The sequence below is a fragment of the Erythrolamprus reginae genome, chromosome 10, assembly GCF_031021105.1.
Source record: "Erythrolamprus reginae isolate rEryReg1 chromosome 10, rEryReg1.hap1, whole genome shotgun sequence".
Taxonomy (NCBI): domain Eukaryota; kingdom Metazoa; phylum Chordata; class Lepidosauria; order Squamata; family Dipsadidae; genus Erythrolamprus; species Erythrolamprus reginae.
This window is the reverse complement of record NC_091959.1, coordinates 48,652,664-48,679,258: the sequence shown is the minus strand read 5'-3', so window position 1 is coordinate 48,679,258 and position 26,595 is coordinate 48,652,664. Positions and strand designations below refer to the sequence as shown.

Genomic DNA, 26,595 nt, shown 5'->3' with positions numbered 1-26,595 from the left:
GGAAGTGCTCCCCTCCCAGCATGCATCGCGCCTCCTCCCCCGTCCAACTACGACTCCCAGCATCCTCTTGGAGCCAATAGGCAGCTGCCCTAACCGTCGCCCCGATGCATGCCGGGCGCGGTAGTCTTGCAGCGCTGAGGCGGAAAAAAAAAAAGGCCTCGGCCGAAGCCCGAGACTGGGCTGAGCGGCAGAGCCCGGTCGTGAAGGCCTTCTCCGGGCTTCCCCGCGGCCTTGGCCTCGCCTCGCGCCTCAATGGCGACCGAAGTGGATTTCGGCGACCGGGAGCTCTTCCAGCAGCTAGAGGACGACGACGACGACAACGACGACGACGAGGAGGCGCCCGATTTGGCGCCCGGCCCGGAGGAAGAAATGACGGAGCTCCGCGAGCGGCTGAGAGACTCCGAGGAGACCGTTAGGCAGCTGCGGGCGGAGAATATCCTGACGCGGGGCGAGGGCAACGCCGCCCCGGCTGGAAAGGCCGCGCCTCGGGCCTTTGCGGGCAGCGCCTGAGGCGGCGGCGTGGGGAGCGGCCTTCATGGGGGGTGGGGCACCGCTGGGGGGGTGGGGGGGTCCCGGGCCCGCTACGCTTCTCTCCCCCCCAAAATGGACCCCCCCCCAAAAAAAATCCGGATTAAATGTAGACAGTCCTCGAGTTACGTCCGCAAGGGAGCCCAGCATTTCAGTTGCTAAACCGGACACTCGCTGAGTTTTGCCCCGTTTTACGGCCTATTTTGTGGGCACAGTTGTTAAACGAATCACAGCAGTCCTTCCATTAGTCACAGGGCTGTTGAGGAGTTCTTTCTTTATTTAGTTTGACTTCTATGCTTCTAGTTTGACTTCTATGTTTCAGTCATGCCCCCCAAAGGGGGGGGCATGATTGAAACATTTAAATACGTGAAAGGGTTCAATAAGGTTCAGGAGGGAAGTGTTTTTGATAGGAAAGTGAACCCAGGAACAAGGGGGAACAATCTGAGGTGAGTTGGGGGGAAAGATCAGAAGCAACGTGAGAAAATATTATTTTGCTGAAAGAGCAGTAGATGCTTGGAACAAACTTCCAGCAGAGGTGGTTGGGAAATCCGCAGGAACTGAATTGAAACATGCCTGGGATAAACATATATCCATCCTAACATAAAGTACAGGAAATAGTATAAGGGCAGACTAGATGGACCATGAGGTCTTTTTCTGCCATCAATCTTATATGTTTCTAAATTTATAGACATTCTAGCTGACTCCCAGAGGACCCCTGGGTGGGGTGCAATTAAAAACATAACCTTGTGCACATATTATATCCAGTGGTAAAATCCAATTTTTTTAACTACTTGTTTTCTGGTGGGAATGGCATGGGAAGGATATTGCGAAATCTCCATTCATACCCCACTCTGGGGCCAGCCAAAGGGGATTTATTTATTTATTTATTCATTCATTCATTCATTCAATTTTTATGCCGCCCTTCTCCTTAGACTCAGGGCGGCTTACAGCATGTTAGCATTAGCACTTTTTAACAGAGCCAGCCTATTGCCCCCACAATCCGGGTCCTCATATTTGCGGGTTCTCCAAACTTCTCAAAATTTCCATTACCACGTCTCCAGAACTTGCTTTATTTCACCCCTCGTTATATCTCAGTAAAAGGCATATAAGAGTCAGTTGAAGCAAGGATGGAATAATTTAAAGCTAGATAGGTGGAGGGAAGAGCCTTCAATGGTCTAATTTAGAAAGTAATAATAGTGGGATAACAATAATCATAATAAACTAATCCCAAATTTGTGTGGCAAGCTCCGGGCAAATAGCCAGAACCAGGTTTTCAAATTCTTTTCAAAAACCAGGAGGGTGTGGAATTAGATATTTTATCTGCCTTGAGTCCTGTGTAAAAAAAAGGTGGGATAAAATAATAATAATGGAAGACGAGGGGAAAAGGCTGCAGGGATTCCAATGGCTTCACTTCCTTTTATCGTGCCTGGCCATTCCTTAATCGTTTTCACATCAGGAACTCAGAAGGAAACTGAACATCCTGACTCGACCAAGGTGGGTTTCACCTTCTCAATTATTTGCAATGTTTTGGCCAAGCAGAGGGTCTTTGGGTAGATTTGTAATAGTAATAGGCTATGAAATGCATTGAGATTTATATGAAAGATTTATTTATTTATTGGATTTGTATGCGGTCCCTCTCCGTAGACTCGGGGCGGCTAACAATAATACAAAACAGCATGTAAATCCAATACTAAAACAGCTAAAAACTCTTATTTGTAAAACCAAACATACATACAAACAAACATACCATGCATAAATTGTAAGGGCCTCGGGGGAAAGAATATCTCAGTTCCCCCATGCCTGACGGCAGAGGTGGGTTTTAAGGAGCTTACGAAAGGCGAGGAGGGTGGGGGCAATTCTAATCTCCGGGGGGGGGAGTTGGTTCCAGATGGCTGGGGCCGCCACAGAGAAGGCTCTTCCCCTGGGTCCCGCCAAATGACATTGTTTTGTTGACGGGACCCGGAGAAGGCCCACTCTGTGGGACTGAGGATTGAGGAAGTAAACCAGATCTGATCTCTCTCCAGGCTCTCAAAGCTGTCTTCGTAGTGTAAAAATAACAGGAGGTAAAATAGAAAATGAAAGACTTGTAATAATCTGATTAATTGACACTAAAGTTATTCTTTAAGGGTCAGGAAACTACTTTCACATTGTAAAATTAATGTAATGCTTTTTTTTTTTAGTGGACTAACAGTGGATGACTGTAAACTTGACGGGCCTTTGTTACAGATCTTGTTCATGAATAATACTGTTTCAAAGTGAGTATCTTGTATTGGCTGAGTTCAGAATGGTATGCATCATAAACTAGAAGAATTGTGCATCCAGATTTATGAGTGTACTGGATTCCTGCTAAAGGAGGTTTTTTAAAAATTGCCCATACAGTAGTCCCTCACCTATCGCTGGTGTTACGTTCCAGACGTGGCCGCGATAGGTGAAATCCGCGATGGGGAATTTATCGACTGATAGTACTTATTTAAGTATTTATATTGTAATTGTTTGGTAAGTTTTCATTGTTTTAAGTGTTTATAAACCCTTCCCACACAATATTTATATTAGATACAGTATTTAAATACAGTATTTACAATTTTAGATATTTTTTTTTTTTTGAAAAACCTGCCGATCGAGTTCGGCAGGCTGTTTAAATCTGCCGATCAACTTCCTCAGAAACCCGCAATGAAGTGAAGCCGCAGTAGGTGAAGCGCGGTATAGCGAGGGACTACTGTATAGCTTTCTCTTTGGTAATTCAATCCACCTATTATTTGGTCCCAGAGAACTTTGCAGCATTCGTTATGTATAAATGCAGTATCAGAAATCCTTAGTCTTGTCCTTTAAGAAACTAAATAGAACAATTGATCCATTCTATATTTTAATAATCTGTTATATAGGCAATACCATCATGAAGTAGAAGAATTTGTGTCCAGTTTAGTTCAGAAGTATGAGGAGCAACGCAGGAGTGAATTGGACAAGGCCTGCTTCAATGTTAAGCCGCAGGTATTTCTCTTGATGGGCTTATTATTCTTTTATAAAGTTCTTTTCATCCTGTGCTGATACTCCTGAACTTGATTGAAGAACCCTGGTTTGACTTTGTAAGCTTGATTTTCGTTTTGTTAGCCTTCTAGCTTTGTCCTGGAAGAGGATCATAAAGCAACAAGCTCAAACGTGTCCAAAAAAGTCAAAGAGGCTTTTAACGTAAGTTTATTTATTTATTTTATTTATTTATTTATTAGATTTGTATGCCGCCCCTCTCCGGAGACTCAGAGCAGCTAACAGCAATAATAAAACAGTGTACAATAGTAATCTAATACTGTACTAAAAACGATTAAAAACCCATTAATATAAAAACCAAACATACATACATACATACATACCATGCATAGAATTGTAAAGGCCTAGGGTGAAAGTGTATCTCAGTTTCCCCATGCCTGACGGCAGAGGTGGGTTTTAAGTAGCTTACGAAAGGCAAGGAGGGTGGGGGCAATTCTAATCTATGGGGGGAGCTGGTTCCAGAGGGTCGGGGCCACCACAGAGAAGGCTCTTCTCCTGGGTCCCGCCAAGTGACATTGTTTAGTTGACGGGACACGGAGAAGATCCACTCTGTGGGACCTAACCGGTCGCTGGGATTCGTGCAGCAGAAGGCGGTCCCTGAGATAATCTGGTCTGGTGCCATGAAGGGCTTTATAGGTCATAACCAACACTTTGAATTGTGACCGGAAACTGATCGGCAACCAATGCAGACTGCGGAGTGTTGGTGTAACAAAGTTCTTTTTTGTTTCTTGAGTATTATGAGTGGTTTGAGTTTTTCTAGTTTATGGCCTTAGGAAACAATTGGTAACTGATAAAAATGGCTCATGTACATTTTGTTTTGTTGTTCTTAGTCCTAAAACTTTGTTTTTCCATTAATTGATTGAACGTTTAAATACTACTTGGGAATCTCCATATTCTCAAGCCATTTATTTAATGTACTTAATTATATCAGAACTTAACATCTGTGAAATATTTAAGTACATTTCCAGTGTGATGTTTTAGTCTGATTGAACTACTGACACTTTTTGACTCTTTTCTCCAGGTTGTAGGAAGTGTTCTCTATTTTACCAATTTTTGTCTTGATAAACTGGGGCAGCCTATATTAAATGAAAACCCTCAGCTCACAGATGGATGGGAAATACCCAAGTATCCTATTTAGTTAACGGTTGTTCCCTTTTCCTCCTCAAGCCTTGCTACTTGAAGCCATAAAACAGTTCATTTATATATCTTCAACCTCTTAGTGCCCCATCGTTGGTTTGAATGAAACATTTCCGGGGGTGGGATGGGGTGGGATTTCCTGCTGTGATTTAAAATGCTGTTACATTGCATTTCTGGAAAGGCAAGGGATTGGCATTAACAGAATAACAAAGGGACCTTAGAGGTCTTCTAGTCCAACCTCTTGCTCAGGCAGGAAACCTAGTCCATTTAGGACAAATGGTTGTCTGATCTCTCTTCTTAAGAACGTCCATTGTTGGAAGTCACACAACTTCTGGATTGTTCTCCTTAGTTCTAGGTGGCTTCTCTCCTTGATTGGTTTCCATCCGTGGGTGGATCATTGATCAGACAAAATTTGCAGAGAAAAGAAACACCCAGTCTTGAGACTGCTGAGGTTTTCAGTCAGGGTTTTATCATAATGAAGCTGATGATAATACTGATCCGTGCCCTGTTCTGAAAAGCAGTTTGTGCCTTTTGGGTGGTGGCTCCTATTACCTAGGCAGGCAAACCCTACGATTGCATTTTGCTTGATACGATGGCAATTCCTTATTGAATTCTTAAGATACCAGCAAGTTTTCACGCAGATTCTTTCTCTAGATGGACAAGAGATACAAGTAAAGTCTAAAAGGTTTGTATTTCTTTAAATCTACAAATGTTTCTGGTTTTATTTTAAAAAGTACATCTTGTGATAGTTTAGCAATTTTATTTATTTATTTTATTAATCAGATTTGTATGCCGCCCCTCTCCGTAGACTCGGGGCGGCTAACAACAACAATAATGCAATGTAAACAAGTCTAATATTTAAGTTAATTTAAAAAACCCCAATTTAAGAAACCGATCATACATACTGACATACCATGCATAAATTTTATAAGCCTAGGGGGAAGGGAAAGTCTCAATTCCCCCATGCCTGACGACAGAGGTGGGTTTTAAGGAGCTTACAAAAGGCAAGGAGGGTGGGGACAATTCTGATATCTGGGGGGAGTTGGTTCCAAAGGGTTGGGGCCGCCACAGAGAAGGCTCTTCCCCTGGGTCCTGCCAAACGACATTGTTTAGTTGACGGGACCCGGAGAAGGCCAACTCTCTGAAACCTAACTGGTCGCTGGGATTCCTGTGGCAGAAGGCGGTCCCGGAGATAATCTGGCCCGGTGCCATGAAGGGCTTTATAGGTCATAACCAACACTTTGAATTGTGACCGGAAACTGATGCGCAACCAATGCAGATTGCAGAGTGTTGGTGTAACATGGGCGTATTTGGGGAAGCCCACGATTGCTCTCGCAGCTGCATTCTGCACAATCTGACGTTTCCGAACACTTTTCAAAGGTCGCCCCATGTAGAGAGCAATAGATAGGATTAGGGAGGGAAATTTTTAAAAAGGCCAGTTTAATGTAAATTTTTCAGTTGGACTTAAAATGACATAATGGAATATTGATGGCCACCTGTTTCAAGAGAATTAGAATCTTGGAAACTGTCATATGTGGCCTATAGTGATAAGGAGTGTGCAGAACCCTTGAGTTATCAATGGCTCTCCGGCTCCCTCTTATGGCAATTTGCAGCACTACCTCTTAAAGCTATAGCGTTTAGACTTAGACTTATACATACACTTTACATTCCTTTTTTTATAGTACTTCAATACATACAAGCATTCATTGTTAGCTTGTTCATATATTGCAAACCCAACTGACTTGTACATAGAATGTATTTTTTTTAATCTCAGTTATAGGTTCTGTCTTCCAGCTCAGAACTTTGATAAAAGGCTTGTTTTTTCTTTTGTTAGCTGTTGAAAAAGCATGGCTGTGAATATTCCTTGGCAGCAATGCAAAAGTTGTGATGCGACACTTAAAAGCAGCACTGTTACTTGCTGCCTGCCTCACAGTCAGCTTAGAAATTTGTCCCGGCATCCAGTGCCCGACTATCAGTTATTCATTTCACATCAAATCTTGTTCATATGTCCAGTGCCATTTCATCGCCGTTGTGGTGTGAGTTTTTCCACCTTCAAAGTTAAAATTGGGCATTATTGATTTGCTCCTTTTGTGCTGCTACGTCTAACGGGGCACCAAGATTAGAGCAAGTTTATATATATATATAAAGTCACAGAGTGTCAACAACTCTAAATGTGTGCCTGTGTGTGGGTTTTTTTTAATAAAGCAGGCCCAGATCTCACTGTTTCAACTGTGGCTCTGAAGATCACCAGATAAAAGATTGCCCACAGGTAAGGACAAAATTTGATATTATTGACAAAATTGAAGGGGTCCAAAGACGGGGCTACAAGAATGGTGGAAGGTCTTAAGCATAAAACGTATCAGGAAAGTCTTCATGGACTCCATCTGTAGAGTCTGGAGGACAGAAGGAAAAGTGGGGACATGATCGAAACATTTAAATACGTGAAAGGGCTAAATAAGGTCCAGGAGGGAAGTGTTTTTAATAGGAAACTGAACACAAGAACAAGGGGGCACAATCTGAAGTTAGTTGGGGGAAAGATCAAAAGCAACATGAGAAAATATGATTTGACTGAAAGAGTAGTAGATGCTTGGAACAAACTTCCAGCAGACATAGTAGGTAAATCCACAGTGACTGAATTGAAACATGCCTGGGATAAACATAGATCCATCCTAAGATAAAATACAGGAAATAGTATAAGGGCAGACTAGAGGGACCATGAGGTCTTTTTCTGCCGTCAGTTTTCTATGTGTCTATGTTTCTAAGGACATATTGCAGCCTGTGCTTTCCACAGCCTTACCGGTAGTGGCTCTTGGCACTTGGTAGCGTCCCGATGGTCTTTCCCCCACCGCCTCCTCTCTTAATCTTAGCCGCGAAACCCTGCCCGCATAAACGAAAAAAGAAAAGAGTTTATGGATGCCTGCGGAGAAGCAGGCGGCACAAATTTCCAGCAGAGATACCACGCGGATGAAGTGGAAGAGCGATTTGGATGCTTCAAACCAGGAATAATCAGGTACAGGTAGACCTCCATTGAAGCCACAATTTCAAATTCACAAAAAAAAGGGGGACACAAATAACTGATCCAGTGATTCCTTTACCTAACTCTAACGTGCATTGTGTTTTCTCAGTTGTCAGTCTGAAACCAAATTGCTAAAACCGCGGCTCAATTTCGTTGTGTTTTTTACCTCCCTCCTTCCCCGTCCACCACGCACAGCGAGGAACTCCAGGATGCCCTGGGTGTCACCGAGAAGACGCTCCCTCCCTTTATCTATCGCATGCGGCAACTAGGTTATCCACCCGGCTGGCTGAAAGAGGCAGAAATGGAGAAATCTGGATTAACGCTCTACGACGGGAAAGGTAAAAGGAAGAACCTCCATTTGCTCGTACAAGGCAGCGTTCTGAAGGGAGCTGGCCCAACATGTTCAGGTTTGCCTAAGTCAGTGATGGCGAACCTCTTTTTTTCCCTTGGGTGCCGAAAGATCCATCGCTCATGCGCATGTGCCCACACTCATAATTCAATGGCCGGGGAAGGCGAAAACAGCTTCCCCCGCCTCCCAGAGGCCCTCAGGAGGATGGAAACGGGCTGTTTCCCAACTTCTGGTGGGCCCAGTAGGCTTGTGTTTTGCCCTCCCCAGGCTCCAAAGGCTTCCCGGGAGCCAAAGGAGGGTGAAAACACTCTCCCCCATCCCTCTGGAGGCTCCTTGGAAGCCAAAAACGCCCTCCCAGAGAAAAAATCAGCTGGCTGGCACACACATGCACATTGGAGCTGAGCTATTATTATTATTATTATTACTATTTATTATTTATTAGATTTGTATGCTGCCCCTCTCCGAAGACTCGGGGCGGCTAGGGCAATGAGCTAGGGCAATGGCTCGCGTGCCAGCAAATATGGCTCCATGTGCCACCTGTGGCAGCCGTCACTGGCCTAGGTTGAAAAACATTGACAGGTTGTTCACGTCAAGAGTCGGAAGGGGCCTTGGAGGTCTTCCAGTCCACCCCCAGGTTCAGGCAGAACAGTCCGCTGCAGGAGACCATGGCTTAGCGTGGCGTGTTTATTGGAATGTCTAGGTCATAAACCTTCAACAAACATTAAGTAGAGTTAATGTAGCAATGAGGGTTAGTCAGTCAATGAATCAGACAGTACCAAATAGAGCAATATTATTACAGTGATCCCTCGATTTTCGCGGTCTCGATTTTCGCGAAACGCTATACCACGGTTTTTCAAAAAATATTAATTAAAAAATACTCCACGGGTTTTTTGCTATACCACGGTTTTTCCCACCCGATGACGTCATACGTCATCACCAAGAGTCACTTCTCTGTCTCTTTCTCTCCTGTCATTCTCTGCTTTAATCATTTTCTCATTTCTCTTTTTTTCTCCCCTTTTTTCTATCATTTCTCTCTCTCTTCCTTCCACTCTTCTCTCTCTCTCTTTCTTCCTCTCTCTCACTCTCTTCCTTCCTTTCTCATCTTTCTTTCTCTCTCTCTTTCTCTATCTTGCTTCTTCCTCTCTCACACTCTCTTCCTCCCTCTCTCATCTCTTTCTTTCCTTCTCTCTCTTTCTCTATCTCTCCCCCTCTTGCTCTCGAGCGGCGAGCGAGCGGCCGGGCGGGCGGGTGCTGGGGGGGTGGGGGCAGCCAACATTCAAAGCAATCTTTGTCGGCTTCCGCACTTTCGTCGTTCCCCGGCTCCACCATCTGCGCATGCGCGGCCATGGAAAAAAGGGCGCACATGCGCAGATGGTGTTTTTACTTCCGCACCACTATACCGCGGAAAATCAATTATCGCGGGAGGTCTTGGAATGTAACCCCCGTGATAATCGAGGGATCACTGTATATGCAAATAGGCAAATAATCAATAGTAGCTGCACAGTCCAATATCATACACATATAATCCTAATAATAGTTTACAAACCAGGTTATTTATTTATCTATCTATCTATCTATCTATCTATCTATCTATCTATCTATCTATCTATCTATCTATCTATTAGATTTGCATGCCGCCCCTCTCCGCAGACTCGGGGCGGCTCACAACAGTAAAAAGACAATATAAACAAATCTAATATTAAAAGTAATTTAAAAAACCCCAATTTAAAGAACCAATCATACAGACAGACATACCATGCATAAATTTTATAAGCCTAGGTGGGAAGAATATCTCAGTTCCCTCATGCCTGATGACAGAGGTGGGTTTTAAGAAGCTTACAAAAGGCAAGGAGCGTGGGAGCAACTCTGATCTCTGGGGGGAGCTGATTCCAGAGGGTCGGGGCCGCCACAGAGAAGGCTCTTCCCCTGGGTCCCGCCAAACGACATTGTTTAGTTAATGCACACAGCAAAATATACACACAGCAAATGTAAATATAAGTCTCTAGTATAAACTCCCCAAAGGGGAACATCGCTGGCTTCCTCTTACAGCCAACCAGCAAATGAGTCTTAAAGGTACAGTCTTATACTTACATTGTTAGCTCCTGTATGGCAACACCCAACATACAGTATACTAACAGTGTTGATTGGACAGCCAGGGCTTTTATTCAGCCCAGTTTCAACCCGTGGCTAATTAGATGGCCGAGATTGGGAGCTTGTCCCTCTGAGCTTCTGTTGGGCCTTGTTCAATTAATCAAAGGTGCCCGCGGATTGGTGTCAAAATGACCCGAAGCGAGAGAATGCCTTTTGCCAGTTACGTCTTCCACGACTGACATTGTTTTCTTACAGTGTCGCCCAGCAGTGACGCGGAGGAGGAATCCCAGCAGCAGAATCCGTGCGTCTCTTACGACCTCTCCAAGTTGATCACCTACCCAGGTTTTAACATGTCCACTCCAAGCGGGGTCGCAGACGTAAGTGCCCACTTCCTCGCTCTTTTCCTGACCTTCCACCTAGGCTGGCTCACCTTTTAACGCCATCCGCGGTGTGCCACAATCACATAACCAACGTTTATTAAAGTTTTTAAATAAATGTGCAGTTTTTTGCTTTCGTTTTCCAGCAAAAAAAAATTGTCTCTTTGCAGGCAATGGATTCATATTAAAACTGCGGCAAGAAAGGCTGTAAAATTATTATTATTATTATTATTATTATTATTATTTATTAGATTTGTATGCCGCCCCTCTCCATAGACTCGGGGCGGCTCACAACAATAAGAACAAATCTAAGAACAAATCTAATAATTTAAAAAACACTAAACCCCCCATTATTAAAAGCAAGAAATGCAGGTTTAATTATCCTGTAAGAATAGCTTTTCATAGTCCACAACTCTTCTAATCACACTATGGGAAAGCATCAGGTTGAGGAAGGTAGCTCAGAATATTTGCCTAATCAGGATGAAATGTTAACGAGAAATATACTAAATATAACAATTAAAAAGACTAATGGAAAAAGTACTGGCTAATGAATTAATATTCTACACAGCCCTCCTACTTAGTGTAATAAACTAGGGATTCTTGCCATAAGTCTATTTGGAGTTACTTTTTTCATATTTTTAGATTATATGTTTACTTTAAACTCAAGAATATAGTACATCTAGTTTGCTAAATAACTACAGTAGTACCTCTAGATACGAGCTGCTCCACATGCGAGTATTCCAAGTTACGAGTAGAGAAGCAAGCAAAATTTCTGTTCTACATACGAGCTTAAATTCGGGATACGAGCCGATCGCCCACTAGGTGGCGCAAGAATTCCATTTTTTCCAGTTATCTCCGGGCGAAAAGCCAAATCTAAATGCATTGGTTCGAGATACGAATTGATCGCCATACGAGGTCGGCTCTGGCACGAATTAAACTTGTATGTCGAGGTACCACTGTATTGACAAATAGAGGTTTCCTTTAAACTTCCTAGTGCTACAACAATTTTGGTTAAAATCCAATACAAAAAAAATTAATCTATAACCCACACACACACACCAACACCCCCCCCCCCCCCAAATCTATGTTAGTAATTTAACATATAATTATTATTCATGCTTAACAACCTGCACGGTCACAAGATGAGGAATATCTGTAGCTCCTGTATTGTCTTAAATGTTTTTAGAAAGGACCAGTGGGAAGACGATGGGTGTGCTCATCCCAGCAGTAACTTTGATGGGAGTTCCTTCTTTCTTGCCCCAGTTCTTTTTATGGAGATAACACAGCAAAGCTCCCCTGCGTGTATATAAAAGTTGGACATTTATTCTCTGATTTCCTAAGTTTCTTTCTTTCTTTTTCTGGGGGAACACAGGAATGGAGGATGTTTGGCTCCATACCTCTCCAGCCATCCCAGCAGAAAGAGATTTTCGCTCATTATCTTTCCACTTACCATTCGGTGAATATTTTGATATATTTCCCCAGGTGGGGGTGGAAGAGGGGGTTACACCCCAGGGTTCTTACTTTCTCTCCTTCATTTCTGACTGTGCCCCCTCAGACCAACCTCAAGTCCAGGCACAAAAGGGCCTCCTCTCATCAGAGCTCCCATCATTCGAAACGGCAGAAAGGAAGCAGCGCAGAGGTCTCGCTAGCCGACATGGAGATCGACTCCGGTAAAACTTCCCTCTTAAAAAGCCGCCTCCATTTCCAAAAATTTCACTCCCCGTTTTGCTTTTTTTCCTTCCAATTCCAGAAGCTCCCAGTAGAAACCACCCATCTTAGCTCGGACCTGAGGCAGGCGAGTGATTATAGCCGTTGCTCTTCTCCTCCTTTCAGATCTAGAAATGCCCCATAGCCCTCCCACCTACGACGGCTTCCACTTCCAACCTCCGTTGCCTCCGGGGTCTCCGCTGATGGCCACTCCCCCCCCTCTGCCGCAGGGCACCCCTCCAGGTACTCCCCCCAGCCTGACTCCTCTTCAACCGCTGTCTTGTGTGCCAGCAGCCCTGCCTCGCGACACCCCACCTTGGACGCGCCCGGAGGATTCCGCCATGGACGAAGACACCTTGACCCTGGAAGAACTGGAGGAGCAGCAGCGGCTGATCTGGGCCGCCCTCGAGCAGGCGGAGGGCGGCAACAGCGACTCGGACCACCCTGCGGGGACTCCCCTGGCCGGCGACTCTGGGATGTCGTCCCCCTGCAGGACGGAGCCCCCCCTTCCCCTGGAGGAAGCAGATCGCCGACAGCAGGAGGCCGAACCCGACGACAAGGCTGAGCAGACACCCCAGGCCGCCGAAGAACCTGGCCCTCAGCAGGCCATTGAACTGGTGGATTTAACAACCGAGGCGGAAGAAGCCATTCCCACAGACTCCGAAGGCCTAGGCGAGACCTCGGATCCCGCCGCCCCCCTGAATCATAGCGACGTCCCCGCGATTCCCAACACCGGCGAGCCGCCTTCCTCCAAGCCCCTCAGCCTCGTTCCCGACATGAGTAAGTTCGCCGCTGGGATCACCCCTTTCGAATACGACAACATGTCGGAGTCCACTGGGACTTACCTGCGGATAAGGAGTGTGCTGAAAAAATACCCACGAAGCCAACTGAAGAATAAGAAGGTTTCCCTTTAACAGCCTGATTCGGGCTAGAGACAGAAATATATATATATATATCACAAAATCAGGATTTGGGTGCTTTCCCCTTTAAGGCAGGACTCTCCGACCTTGGCCGCTTTAAGACCCGCGGACTTCAACTCTTTGCGGGCCGAGGAATTCTGGGAGTTGAAGTCCGCGAATCTTAAAGTGGCCAAGGTTGGAGACCCCCCCTCTGCCTTGAAGCACAAATTGAGCGGCAGACGGAAAGCAGGTGTTGTGTTCTTCCTAAAACCAAGTAATTTTGGGGGGTTTTGACAAAAAATCTGGGGGACGGGCTTCCATTTTGACCTCGAACCAGGACGGATACGTCCACCGATCCACGGAATGAAAAATACACAAATGGACATTATGCATCTTCTCCAATCCTGCATTAAAGACACCCCTGAATCCCCCCCACACACACACACACACCGCTCTGCCAACTGAAGTTTTTTTGTCTCTGCCGGACTTGTGCTTTCAATAGGGAGCTGACCGTTCTTAAAATACATTTCTTGTCCGCAGCTTTCGGAAGGACTTCTGTGGGTTTTTTTAAAAACGTTTCCCCTGAAATTGTTGTGGTGACCCGATGGGGATAATCAGGGATGAACCAACCATTCTCTTTACATCCTTTTTTGAAAAGTTTTTTTAAAAGAGATTTAGGGGATTTTATTTCTTTTTTAAAAACAAAACAACCGACACCGGCTTTTTTCTGTTTCGGTCACATCGTCATCTTCGAACTTGCTGTACATATATTTGTGCTTGTGTACAGGGGTTTAATAAAAAAAATGGGTTTTTTTCATAAGTTTGTGTACGCGTGTGAGCTTTGAGACGAGCTTTAGAAAAGCCTATACAGTGTTCCCTCGATTTCTGCGGGGGATGCGTTCCGAGACCGCCCGCGAAAGTCGAATTTCCGCGAAGTAGAGATGCGGAAGTAAATACACCATTTTTGGCTATGGACAGTATCACAAGCCTTCCCTTAACACTTTAAAACCCTAAATTACCAATTCCCATTCCATTAACAACCATTTACTCACCATTATTACTGGTACTCACCATTGAATAAAACACTTAGTGATATTGACAGAAAGCCATCAATACGATTCCCTGTTTTATTTTATTTATTTATTTCATTTCTATGCCGCTCACTCCAAACGGACTCTTTTAAGACATGGTGGGTTTTCTACTCCCAGAATTCCCTAGCCACCATTCCCAAATTGGAGGTTGGGAAAAAGCTGGAGAAAACTAGGTCTGTGTAGGAGGGAAGAAGACTTAATGGAAGAGGAAGGAAAGGAAGAGAAGAAAGAAAAAGACAGTTGGAAGGGACCATGTAAGGTCATCTGGTCCAGGGATAGGCAAAGTTGGCTATTCCAGGACATGTGGACTTCAACTCCCAGAATTCCTGAGCTAGCAATGATTGGCTCAGGAATTCTGGGAGTTGAAGTCCACAAGTCATAGAAGAGCCAACCTTGCCTACCCTTGATAGGTGGGCCTCCGTTCCCAGAATTCCCAAGCCAGCAATGATTGGTTCAGGAATTCTGGGAGTAGAAGTCCACAAGTCATAGAAGAGCCAACCTTTGCCTACCCCTGATCTAGTCTGAAGTTTGTCCATCATGTTTGAAGAGGACCTTGACATCTAACTTGACAAGGCTGTCCACGATAGGCCCATAGGTGGCTGGTGAGCCTTATATAGGCATGAAATGTTCTGTCACATGTCGGACAGATCTGTGTGGGCACCATTGTTGACCATTTGCAGCTCTGGCTTGGCGGAGTGCTCGCTTCTGTTCTGATGGTTCTTCTGGCCACAGGTGTCTGGCAGCCTTGGTGGATCAGGATGTGCCGCATGTTGGAAGGGGCCTTGTGGGTCATCTAGTCTAACCCTCTGCCCAAGCAGGACCAGGGTAGGCAATGCTGGCTCTTCTATGACTTGTGGACTTCCACTCCCAGAATTCCTGAGCCAACCATGGTAGCTCGGGAATTCTGGGAGTTGAAGTCCACACGTCATAGGTAGAGCCAACTTGGCCTACCTCTGCGGCCTACATCATTTCTGACAGGCGGCAGTCCAGTCTCTTCTTGAAAACGTCCAGTAGTGAAGTTCTCACACCTTCTGAAGGAAAGCTGCTGGAAGGAAGGAAGGAGGGTGGGAGGGAGGGAAGAAGGAAGGAAAGGAAAGGAAAGGAAGAGACTGAGGAGGGAGGAAAGAAGGAAGGAAAGGAAGAGATTGAGGGAGGAAGGAGGGAGGGAAAGGAAAGGAGACTGAGGAAGGAGGGAGGGAAGGGAAGGAAGAAATTGAAGGAAAGGAAAGGACGAGATTGAGGGAGGAAGGAAAGGAAGAGATTGAGGGAGGAAGAGAAGATGAGATGTGGGAGGGAAGGAGGGAAGAAGGAAGGAAAATAGGAAGAGAAGAGGGAGGGAAGGAGGGAGAAGGAAGGAAAACAGGGAAGGAAGGGAAGGAAAAGAGGGAGGGGACGGAGGAAAAGAAAGGGCGGGAGGAGAGGAAAGAGGAGAAGGAGGAAGAAGACGGGGAAAGGAAGGCGGCGGCCTCCTCCCCTCCGCCCGCCCTTCCGCAGTCCCCGCCTGGCGGCCGCCCCTGCCCGCCCCTGCCGCCGGGAGGGAGCCGCCAGCAGCCAGCGCCGCCTCGCCTCGCCTGGCCGGAGCAGGAGGAGGAGGAAGCCGAGACGGAGCCCAGCCTGGCCGCCGAAGCCGCCGCGGGTGAGGGTCTGGTCGGCGACGGAGGGCGAGGCGGGGGTCCCTCGGGGGGGGGGCGCTTCTTTGTCGTGTGGCGGGGGGGAGGCGAGCGGGGCCTTTTGGCGGCGGGCGGCGCCCCCTCCCCAATTCCCGGGCCTTGCAGACCCCTCCCCACTTGAGGGGGGGCGCCTTCCCTCCCCCCCTTTGTTTCTGAGGGGGAGGAAGAGCTCCCCCCCCCCTCGCCTCCTTGGAAAAAGGGCTGTCTTTCTTTTTTGTGAGGGGAAAGACCCCTTTTAAAGCCCTCCTCATGGAGAGGAGCTGCAGGGCCTCAGAATTGGGGGGGTAGGGGGAGACAGCCAGGACAATGGGGGGCAGGCCAGGCCTGCATTGGAGACAGTGGGGGGGGGGACGACAGAGTTGGCTGTCAATTGTTCATTTGTGGTGAAGCGTTTGCCTGAGGCAGAGGTAAGCAAAGTTGGCTCTTCTAGGACAGGTGGACTTCAACTCCCAGAATTCTTGAGCTAGCAATGACTGGCACAGGAATCCTGGGAGTTGAAGTCCACAAGTCATAGAAGAGCCATCTTTGCCTACCCCTAGGTCACTAGAAGACCTCCAAGGCCCCTTCCAGCCCTAGGATTCTATGATCTTGGGCAGGGGGTTGGATTAGGCTAAGGCTGGGGTAGGCAAAGTTGGCCCTTCTAGGACAGGTGGACTTCAACTCCCAGAATTCCTGAGCTAGGCAGGAATCCTGGGAGTTGAAGTCCACAAGTCGTAGAAGAGCCAACGTTCCCTACCGCAGGCCTGAGGGAATTGGGGTGTTGAAAGAACATAAAAATGGGGAGGGCTGGGGGTCTTTTTTTGAGGTGTCACTCAATTTCTCTGGCTTTGTCCTCAACTTTGACAAGTTGAAGGGCTGGACTTCAACTCCCAGAATTCCCACCACTGGCTGGGAATTCTGGGAGTGGACATCCACTCTTACGGGAAACAAGGCCCATCGGGACCCCTGGGCTAAATTAGGGGCACCCAGAAGGCCCGTGGAAGCGGGCATTGCTTGTGGAGAAGCTGGAGGGGTGCAGAGCCCCAAGGGTGGGCTTGCTCCTCTCAAGGGGGTCCCATGGGGGGTGTAGGGCAAAAATGGGGGTCTTCTCAGGGTTCGGTTTTACCCCTGGATTGGTGGAAAGATTGTGCTGGGTCATCGGATCCGCTGTCACATTGGACGACATCTGTGCTGCAAGAAAAAGGAAGGGAAAGAGAAAGGGAAGAGAAGGGGAAAAAGGGGGGGGGGAAGGGAACGAAAGAAGGGGAGGAATAAGAGGGGAGAAGGAAGGAATAAGAGGGAAGAAAGGAAGAAAAAATAAGGGAGGGAGAAGAAGATAGGAGGAAAGGAAGGAACAGGAATAAGGGAAGAAAAGGAGAAAAAAATCAGGGAAGGAAGAGGAAGAAGGAAGCAATAAGGGAAGAAAGGAAGAAAAATAAGAGAGAAGGAAGGGAAAGAAAGAATAAGGGAAGAAAGGGAAGACAAGGGAGAGGAGGAAGGAAGAGAAGGAAGGAAAGAACAAGGGAAGAAAGGAAGAAAAATAAGAGAGAAGGAAGGAAAGAATAAGGGAAGAAAGGGAAGACAAAAGGGAGAGGAGGAAGGAAGAGAAGGAAGGAAAGAATAAGGGAAGAAAGGAAGAAAAATAAGGAAGAGAAGGAAGGAAAGAATAAGGGAAGAAAGGGAAGACAAAAGGGAGAGGAGGAAGGAAGAGAAGGAAGGAAAGAATAAGGGAAGAAAGGAAGAAAAATAAGAGAGAAGGAAGGAAAGAATAAGGGAAGAAAGGGAAGACAAAAGGGAGAGGAGGGAGGAAGAGAAGGAAAGAACAAGGGAAGAAAGGTAGGAAAAAAATAAGGAAAAGAAGGCAGAGGGGGAAGGAAGAAAAAATAAGGAAGGAAGAAGTGAAAGAAGGAAGAAAAAACAAGGGAGAAAACACAGAGAAGAGCCCCCCCCCACTGCTATGCAATCAGCCCCCAGGTCCTTCCACCCCCCCTCTTGCCCTGGCTGGCTTTTTGGGGTCAGCCAGAGCACCATCTGAAGGGGGGGGGGGGGGAGAGATGCCAGAATCAACTGGTGTGCGTTCTCGTATGACATCAGTGTGTCAGGCTGAGTGACTTCCTGCCACGAGGGTTTAAAAGGTTGATTTGGGACGTCCTTGTCCAGAACGGCTAGAATTTGGCGGAGGGGGGGGGCACTCCAGGTAGAGGATATCAAATTGCATGCCTTGATTAAATGCAAAAATGTGTGTGGGGTTTTTTTGTGTGTGTTTCAGGGACTTTTTTTGTAGCTTCACGTTATTCTGTCACTCTGGGAGACAGACAGATAGGGCTTTTGGCTGATATTGTTGTGCAAACGGCCGGATGTAATCATTGTGTTCAGTAGAGAAGCGGGTTTGTTGTGTCAAATTTGGACTTTGTGCAAGAGTAAAAATTAGCTTTCTTTTTCCTTTTCAGCAACAAAGGAGGTTTTGTGTCTTCTAAAGCACCGTGTGTATTTTCTGTGGGAGGCCAATAGGACCCAAAGCCTCGTAAATAATATTTAGTCTGTTGAGATAAGAATACCAAAAAATAGTGAAATTTTAAGGGATATAAGCAGAGGAATTGATTTTGCAGTAAATTTAAACAGGCAAAGCAATATATATTACCTTTTAACCTCGTAGCTCGTCTAGAGAGATTGATTTACAATGCTAAGCGTACAGGTATGTTTGTGTGAGATGCTATAAAAGGGACACATTTGTTTCCTGTTGTTTGGAAATGGAGGTACCCAGTATCAGTGCTGTGCCAGAATTCAAATAAATGTTTGTGGGATTGTAATTTTGGGAGGGGGGTTGGGAAGCGATATCTTTAGCTCTGCAAAAGAGAACAAGGCACGAGAAATGTAATTTTCCTAAAGGAAGTTTGTTTGTTTGTTTGTTTGTTTATTGGACTTATATGCCAAGAAACGGTCTAAATAAAATTAAGTGTTTGGAAAGCTGCAAGGAAGGAAGGAGGGAGGGAGGGAGGGAGGAAGGAAGGAAAGAAAAAGGAAGAAAAAAGAAAAAGGAAATAAAAAGAGGGAGGGAAGGAAGGGAAAAAAGGGCAGAAGAGGAAATTAAGTAAGAAACGGTCTAAATAAAATTAAGTGTTTGGAAAGCAGGAAGGAAGGAAGGAAAGAAGGGAGAGATGGAGAAAGGAAGGAAGAAAAAAGAAAAAGGGAAGAAAAAGAGGGAGGGAAGGAAGGAAAAGGGCAGGAGAAGAGGAAATTAAGTAAGAAACGGTCTAAATAAAATTGTTTGGAAGGAAGGAAAGAAGGGAGAGATGGAGAAAGGAAGGAAGAAAAAAGAAAAAGGAAAGAAAAAGAGGGAGGGAAGGAAGGAAAAGGGCAGGAGAAGAGGAAATTAAGTAAGAAACGGTCTAAATAAAATTAAGTGTTTGGAAAACAGGAAGGAAGAAAGGAAGGAAGGAAGGAAAGAAGGAATTAACCTTGCAGTTGAACTTGTTTCAACGTTTTGCATTTAACCCCAACCATTTTGGATGGCAAAGAATTACCAGAAATATTCTCACTTTTTTCCCTAGTCTACTAAAGAAACACCTTACACTTTGCAATATTCCTCTTATTGGGACGAGCGTCTTCATAACACGGAAGAGTTTCATGAATAAGTAGAGTTGTTTTGCACCAACGAACTAGAATCGTCGCTTAAAAAAACAAACCAAAAGCTAGATTGGACTCTTCGGGGTGAAGGTAGATTGGAGCAGAAGCCACCCCACGCCCCTCTTCATTAGCATCGGTGAAATCACAATACAGGTTTTGTAACTTGCCATTATAAAACGCAACTGGAGGTGGTGGCAGCCAAGGGTATTTCTGCCCTGTGATTCACGGCTTTGGTGCGCTGCCTCTTTTGCGGCGAAGCATTGTGAGCACAGGCAAAGTTCTTGTGATCCCCTAAGGCAGGTAGTCCTTACCTTTCCATTGCTATTTGAAGGCAGTGGTTAATGGATCTCGCCTGGTTTTACCACTGTTAATTAAGAGGAACACTGCAGTTGCTTACAGAATCATAAATATTTGACGGTTATTTATTAGTTATTTATTAACTGGATTTGCGTGTCGCCCCTGTCCAAGGACTCAAGGCGGCTCACAACAGATCAGTTGTGAGTTCTCGGAGAGGGGCGGCATACAAATCTAATAAATTATTATTATTATTATTATTATTATTATTACTATTATTGTTGTTGTTGTTATTTATTATTATTATTATCAGAACAATATACAACATACATATAGAAACATAGAAGATTGACAGCAGAAAAAGACCTCCTGGTCCATCTAGTCTGCCCTTATACTATTTCCTGTATTTTATCTTTCGATGGATCTATGTTTATCCATGCAGTATTGTGTCTCCTTGAAGTTCAAGAAATTGGCCAATTCGTTTTCTGCTTTCTTTGGCGTTCCCGATCTTTGGAATTGCGGGTCCAGGTATTCATAAATACCAGGTGTTCACCTTAGTCTGGTCAGCTTCAGCACAATATTTTATCCCCTGGTTAGGGCTGGAAAAAACCTTGCAGAGGGAGTAGTGTTACTAACTCAAACAATGACCTTGTTAGTAGTGTTACTAACTCAAACAATTCCCAAAAAAAGGTCATAAAACACAGCAAAGTTCATTTAACAAACATCTCACTTAGCAGCAGAAATTTTGGGCTCAGTTATGGTCGTAACACGAGGAATGTCTTTACCGCTTTGCACGTAATAATGAAGTATGTGTTCTGTCGGGCTCTCTGATAGACTTCTCCCAAAAATTCACAGGTACAAATTTCAGACACACACACGTTTGAAAATTCAAAACAATGTTCTTTATCATGAAAATTCCCATAAACCAAGCCCTCTTTTGGGATAGCCAAGAGTCCTCGTCTCCAAACAAACTGGTAATTGGTACAAGTCCCTTGTCAGTTCTGAGATACTTAGCTTGCAGCTGTGAGGCAATTCACAGTCCTTCTTCTTTCACAAAGTGAAACACACTTTGCCCTGGTTTAGTTTCAAAGCGGGGAAAAATCAGCACACAAAAGGTCAAAGTCAGCAAAGCAGTCACGAAACACAACGATCAGATAATCCTCCACAATGGCCAAACCCACAGGCTGCTATTTATAGCAGCCTCACTAATGACCATAGCCCCACCCAACCACAGGTGGCCTCATTTTCTCTTGTAATAATCCTTCAGTTGTTGCTTCCTATGCATCGCTCTCCGCATGCGTGGCTGTATCATTAACTCTTGTTCCGAATCCAAGGAGGAGCTAGATAATTGATCTGCTTCTGAGCTGTCTGCCCCACTCTCCTCCGCCCTGTCACTCATGTCTTCTTGGTCAGAGGAGCCTTCATCAGCAGATTCCACCGAGGGAGGCAAAACAGGCCTGCAGCATGTGGATGTCTCTCCCACATCCACAGTCCTTGGGGCAGGAGCTGGGCCAGAGCTGACCACAACAGTATGAAGCTAAAGTAGTTGAAGGTGTGAGAAAACCATGCCATCACTGATAAAAATTAAATAGATCCAGACAAATGGATTCGGAGTGTTAGCACCTCACACCTTAGTTCCCCTAGAAGTCAACCTGTTATCCTGTTTTCTCTGTTAATTAAAGGTGGGATTTCCCCCCCCCTCTTCAATTTGTCAGCTACTCTTCTGAAATAGTGTTTGCATTCACATGCAAAATTTGCACATTGTTTTTTTTTTATAATTGCAATGGGAAGACAGTTCTCAAATTCTGATTTATTGTCTGCTATCTGGATGCTCTGGAACCTGTTCTATCGAAATACAGTGATACCTTGTCTTACAAACTTAATTGGTTCCGGGATGAGGTTCTTAAGGTGAAAAGTTTGTAAGACAAAGCAATGTTTCCCATAGGAATCAATGGAAAAGTGATTAATGCGTGCAAGCCCAAAATTCACCCCTTTTGCCAGCCGAAGCGCCCGTTTTTGCGCTGCTGGAATTCCCCTGAGGTTCCCCTCCATGGGAAACCCCACCTCTGGACTTCTGTGTTTTTGCGATGCTGCAGGGGAATCCCAGCAAGGGAATCCCAGCATCGCAAAAACGAGCGCTTCGCTGGCAACGGAAGTCCGGAGGTGGGGTTTCCTATCGAAGGGAGCATCAGTGAAATCGCAGCATCGCAAAAACACCGAAGTCCACGAAACCCCACCTCCGGACCTCTGTGTTTTTGCGATGCTGCGATTTCACTGAGGCTCCCCTCGCTGGGAAACCCCACCTCCGGACTTCCGTTGCCAGCGAAGCGCCCGTTTTTGCGCTGCTGGGATTCCCCTGCATCACAAAAAACACGGAGGTCCAGAGGTGGGGTTTCCCATGGAGGGGAGCCTCAGGGGAATCCCAGCAGCACAAAAACGGGCGCTTCATTGGCAACGGGAGTCCGGAGGCGGGGCATCCCAGCGGCGGCGGTGGGTTTGTAAGGTGAAAATAGTTTGTAAGAAGAGGCAAAAAAATCTTAAACCCCGAGTTTGTATCTCGAAAAGTTTGTATGACGAGGTGTTTGTAAGACGAGGTATCACTGTATTCCAGTGGATTGTCGCCCGATGGGTCCCGTCAAAACTCCTGCTTGTCTATTTTTAAAAAAGGCTCAAGAGTTGTGTAAAAACAAGCTGTATTTTTCTATTAATAGCAAGCTGGGTGAGATAGAGTCTCCGAGTCGAGTCAGTCCGGATGAGTGTTTTCTGTTGCTGTTATTTTTATGCTCGGAGGTGCATATAGAAATTGCCACTTTTTCCCCCCTCCTTCACTTAGAAAGAAAGAAACCACTAGCTAAAGACTGAAGAAGGACTCTTGCCATTAACCTGTTGCTGTAGCAACAGTTAGAATCCATTTCAGGGCTGATTTGCTAAAGCCAAAAATTAAAATGGTGACTTAAAAGTGGGGCTGGGGTCTCCAAACTTGGGCCCTTTTAAGACTTGTGGGACTTCAACTCCCAGAATTCTGATTTAAAGACTAGGAACGAGGCCTCGTGAAAGAACAGCTTCTTCAATCGATCTCGATTAATCAACCAGTTGTCTACGGAGAGGGGTGGCATACAAATCAAATACATAAATAAATAAATGAATGAATGAATAAATAAATAAATAAACAAACAATAAATAAATAAATAAATAATAAATAAATAAATAAATAAATAAATAAATAAATAAATAATAAATTAAATTAAATTAAATTAAATTAAATTAAATTAAATTAAATTAAATTATTAAATAATTAATGCACTTGGGGAAAAGGAATCCTCAATCTGAGTATTGTATTGGCAGTTCAGTGTTGGCAAATACTGAAAAAGAAAAGGATTTAGGCGTAGTGATTTCTGACAGTCTCAAAATGGGTGAACAGTGCAGTCAGGCGGTAGGGAAAGCAAGTAGGATGCTTGGCTGCATAGCTAGAGGTATAACAAGCAGGAAGAGGGAGATTATGATCCCACTATATAGAATGCTGGTGAGACCCCATTTGGAATACTGTGTTCAGTTCTGGAGACCTCACCTACAAAAGGATATTGACAAAATTGAACGGGTCCAAAGACGGGCTACAAGAATGGTGGAAGGTCTTAAGCATAAAACGTATCAGGAAAGACTTAATGAACTCAATCTGTATAGTCTGAAGGACAGAAGGAAAAGGGGGGACATGATCGAAACATTTAAATATATTAAAGGGTTAAATAAGGTCCAGGAGGGAAGTGTTTTTAATAGGAAAGTGAACACAAGAACAAGGGGACACAATCTGAAGTTAGTTGGGGGAAAGATCAAAAGCAACATGAGAAAATATTATTTTACTGAAAGAGTAGTAGATCCTTGGAACAAACTTCCAGCAGATGTGGTAGATAAATCCACAGTAACTGAATTTAAACATGCCTGGGATAAACATATATCCATCCTAAGATAAAATACAGAAAATAGTATAAGGGCAGACTAGATGGACCATGAGGTCTTTTTCTGCCGTCAGACTTCTATGTTTCTATGTTTCTAATTAAATTAAATTAAATTAAATTAAATTAAATTAAATTAAAATGGACCCACCTCTTCCAATCCAGTTCTTTGTACTGTTATTCCCATCCTCAATGGTATCTTGCCTTCCTTTATACTTCCTATGTGTGAAGGTAGTTTTTACTTTTTAATGAAAGAGTAGTAGATGCTTGGAACAAACTTCCAGCAGACGTGGTTGGCCAATCCACAGGAACTGAATTGAAACATGCCTGGGATAACACATAGATCCATCCTAAGACAAAATGCAGGAAATAGCGTAAGGGCAGACTAGAGGGACCAGGAGGTCTTTTTCTGCCGTCAATCTTCTAGGTTTCTATGTTTTTAAGGTTTCTGAATCCCTGAGGGATGGGCGTCCAGAGAAAGTTCCTAGTTATGAATGGTGGTCTCGGCATGTCGGGTGCGAACAGCCAGAGCTACTGATACAATAACAACAGAGTTGGAAGGGACCTTGGAGGTCTTCTAGTCCAACCCCCTGCTTAGGCAGGAAACCCTACACTACTTCAGACAGATGGTTATCCAACATCTGCTTAAAAACTTCCAGTGTTGGGGCATTCACAACTTCTGGATACAAGCTGTTCCACAGATTAATTGTTCTAACTGTCCGGAAATGTCTCCTTAGTTCTAAGTTGCTTCTCTCCTTGTTTAGTTTCCACCCATTGCTTCTTGTTCTACCCTCAGATGCTTTGGAGAGCTTCTTCTTTGTGGCAACCCCTGAGATAATGGAAGGCTGCTCTCATGTCTCCCCTGGTCCTTTCCCTCCCTCCTTCCTTCCTTCCTTCCTTCCATATCTATCTATCTACCTACCTACCTTCCTTCCTTCCTTCCTTCCTTCCTTCCTTCTTTCCTTCCTTTCCTTCCTTCCTTCCTTCCTTCCTTCCTTCCATATCTATCTATCTATCTATCTATCTATCTACCTTCCTTCCTTCCTTCCTTCCATATCTATCTATCTACCTACCTTCCTTCCTTTCTTCTTTCCTTCCTTCCTTCCTTCCATATCTATCTACCTACCTACCTTCCTTCCTTCCATATCTATCTATCTACCTACCTTCCTTCCTTTCTTCTTTCCTTCCTTCCTTCCTTCCTTCCATATCTATCTACCTACCTTCCTTCCTTCCTTCCTTCCTTTCCTTCCTTCCTTCTTGTGCTTTGGAGAATAGCTCGACTCCCTCTTCTTTGTGGCAACCCCTGAGATCCTGGAAGACTGCTATCATGTCTCCCCTGGTCCTTCTTCTCATCAAACCAGCCCTGTTCCTGCAACCGTTCTTCATATGTTTTAGCTTCCATTTATCCCCTCATCCTCTTTGTCGCTCTTCCCTGCACTTTTTTCTAGAGTCTCCACATTATTATTATTATTATTATTATTATTATTTATTGGATTTGTATGCCGCCCCTCTCCGCAGACTCAGGGCGGCTAACAACAATGATAAAAAACAACATGTAACAATCCAATTTAATAATTGTGTGTCCAATCACACTTGGCCAATAAAAATTCTATTCTATTCTATTCTAAAACAACTAAAAACCCTTCTTATAAAAACCAAACATACACACAAACATGGTAATGGCCTAGGGGAAGGAATATCCACGTCCTTTTTGCATCGTGGCGACCAAAACTGGGTGCCGTATAGAAGTCAAATGAATTAAATTAAATTGACAAGCCTCCATCGGGATCCTTCCATTCTTCCGAGGGATGCGGTCAAACAAAGCCGGCAGTGTTGTGTGGCCGTGCCCGTGTCTTTCTGTGGTGGCATTCCGAGGGACGCGGTGGGCATTCCTGAATGCTTGGCGGGTGATGTCAGAGCCAGTGACGTCATAATACGAAAGGGAGGACGGGGAAAAGAACCAGTCTGGACTCTGCAATTGTGGGGTTATTAATTAAAGGGGATTCGAGGTCACGCCCGTCAAAGCCATTCAAATCCATTCAAGAATCCCATTTCCCGGAGGTCTTCCTAGATGTTAGCGCTACCCTACGTATCAATGCCGGAAGAACTTCTTCATGGTTGAGGCAGGTAATGTTCGGGGCGATCCGATCTTTACTTAGGTTTTGAGAGGAGATTCTTGGGCATCTGGGAGTCCTTGATTTACAGCGGTTTGTTCAGGGAGCGTTCAGCAGTACAACGGCACTGAATATAGAAGCATCTCGGTGGCACAGTGGTTAGAGAGAGGTACTGCAGGCTACTTCTGCTGATTGCCGGCTGCCAGCAGTTTGGAAGGTCGAATCTCAGTAGGCTCAAGGTTGACTTAGCCTTTGTTTTGGGCAAGGCAGGAATGTCTGTATAAAGGAAGATGGATGGATGGAAGGAAGGAAGGAAGGAAGGAAGGAAAGGGGAAGGGAGGGAGGGGATGGATTGATGGAAGAATGGAAAGAAGCAAGTAAATAAGTATTTCTTTACTATATCCTCTGTAACCTTCATTGTGTATTATTGTGTATTGGACAAAATAAATAAATAAATAAAAATAAATAAATAAATGGGAAGGAAAGGAAGGAAGGAAGGAAAGAAATGGGAAGGGAGGGAGGGGATGGATTGATGGAAAGAAACAAGGAAGTGGGAAGGAAGGGGGGTGGGAGGGGATGGGTTGATGGAAGGATGGAAGGAAGCAAGGAAAGGGGAAGGAAAGGGAAGGAAGGAAGGAAGGAAAGAAATGGGAAGGGAGGGGATGGATTGATGGAAGGAAGAAAGGAAGGAACGGAGGGAGGGAAGGAAGGAACAGAGGGAGGG

The 26,595-nt window shown here is 45.0% G+C and overlaps 2 protein-coding genes across 8 annotated transcripts in view; both read left to right on the top strand.

The window, feature by feature from the left end:
* Positions 1-69: 69 nt before the first annotated feature.
* ZCCHC8 (zinc finger CCHC-type containing 8) lies at positions 70-13,966 on the top strand. Of its 7 annotated transcripts, XR_011560033.1 has the most exons (15): positions 107-433; positions 1,980-2,022; positions 2,709-2,783; positions 3,411-3,516; positions 3,637-3,714; positions 4,592-4,695; positions 5,327-5,392; positions 6,913-6,976; positions 7,575-7,717; positions 7,919-8,061; positions 10,419-10,540; positions 11,913-11,996; positions 12,096-12,210; positions 12,374-13,238; positions 13,342-13,966. XR_011560033.1 is itself a non-coding variant. In XM_070763257.1 (14 exons), exons 1-14 carry the CDS (start codon positions 253-255, stop codon positions 13,159-13,161), a joined length of 2,112 nt encoding a protein of 703 aa, XP_070619358.1. In that variant the 5' UTR covers positions 70-252; the 3' UTR covers positions 13,162-13,966. The 7 variants fall into 7 exon arrangements, 6 of the variants coding, with proteins under 6 accessions (XP_070619358.1, XP_070619360.1, XP_070619361.1 ...); XM_070763257.1 differs by having other exon boundaries at positions 70-433; positions 12,374-13,966; XM_070763259.1 differs by having other exon boundaries at positions 73-433; positions 12,539-13,966.
* A 1,779-nt stretch (positions 13,967-15,745) lies between these two features.
* CLIP1 (CAP-Gly domain containing linker protein 1) overlaps positions 15,746-26,595 on the top strand; it is an 84,857-nt gene continuing 74,007 nt past the window's right edge. The window contains 1 exon segment of the mRNA XM_070763251.1: positions 15,746-15,873. The gene's annotated coding sequence lies outside the window, so the exon portion shown is untranslated.

Excerpts from the sequence above, each read along its gene's own strand:
- ZCCHC8 (XM_070763257.1), top strand. The coding sequence starts at position 253 with ATGGCGACCGAAGTGGATTTCGGCGACCGGGAGCTCTTCCAGCAGCTA. Across the intron at positions 3,517-3,636 it reads GCTTCAATGTTAAGCCGCAG|CCTTCTAGCTTTGTCCTGGA; the intron begins GTATTTCTCTTG and ends TCGTTTTGTTAG. Across the intron at positions 8,062-10,418 it reads AACGCTCTACGACGGGAAAG|TGTCGCCCAGCAGTGACGCG; the intron begins GTAAAAGGAAGA and ends GTTTTCTTACAG.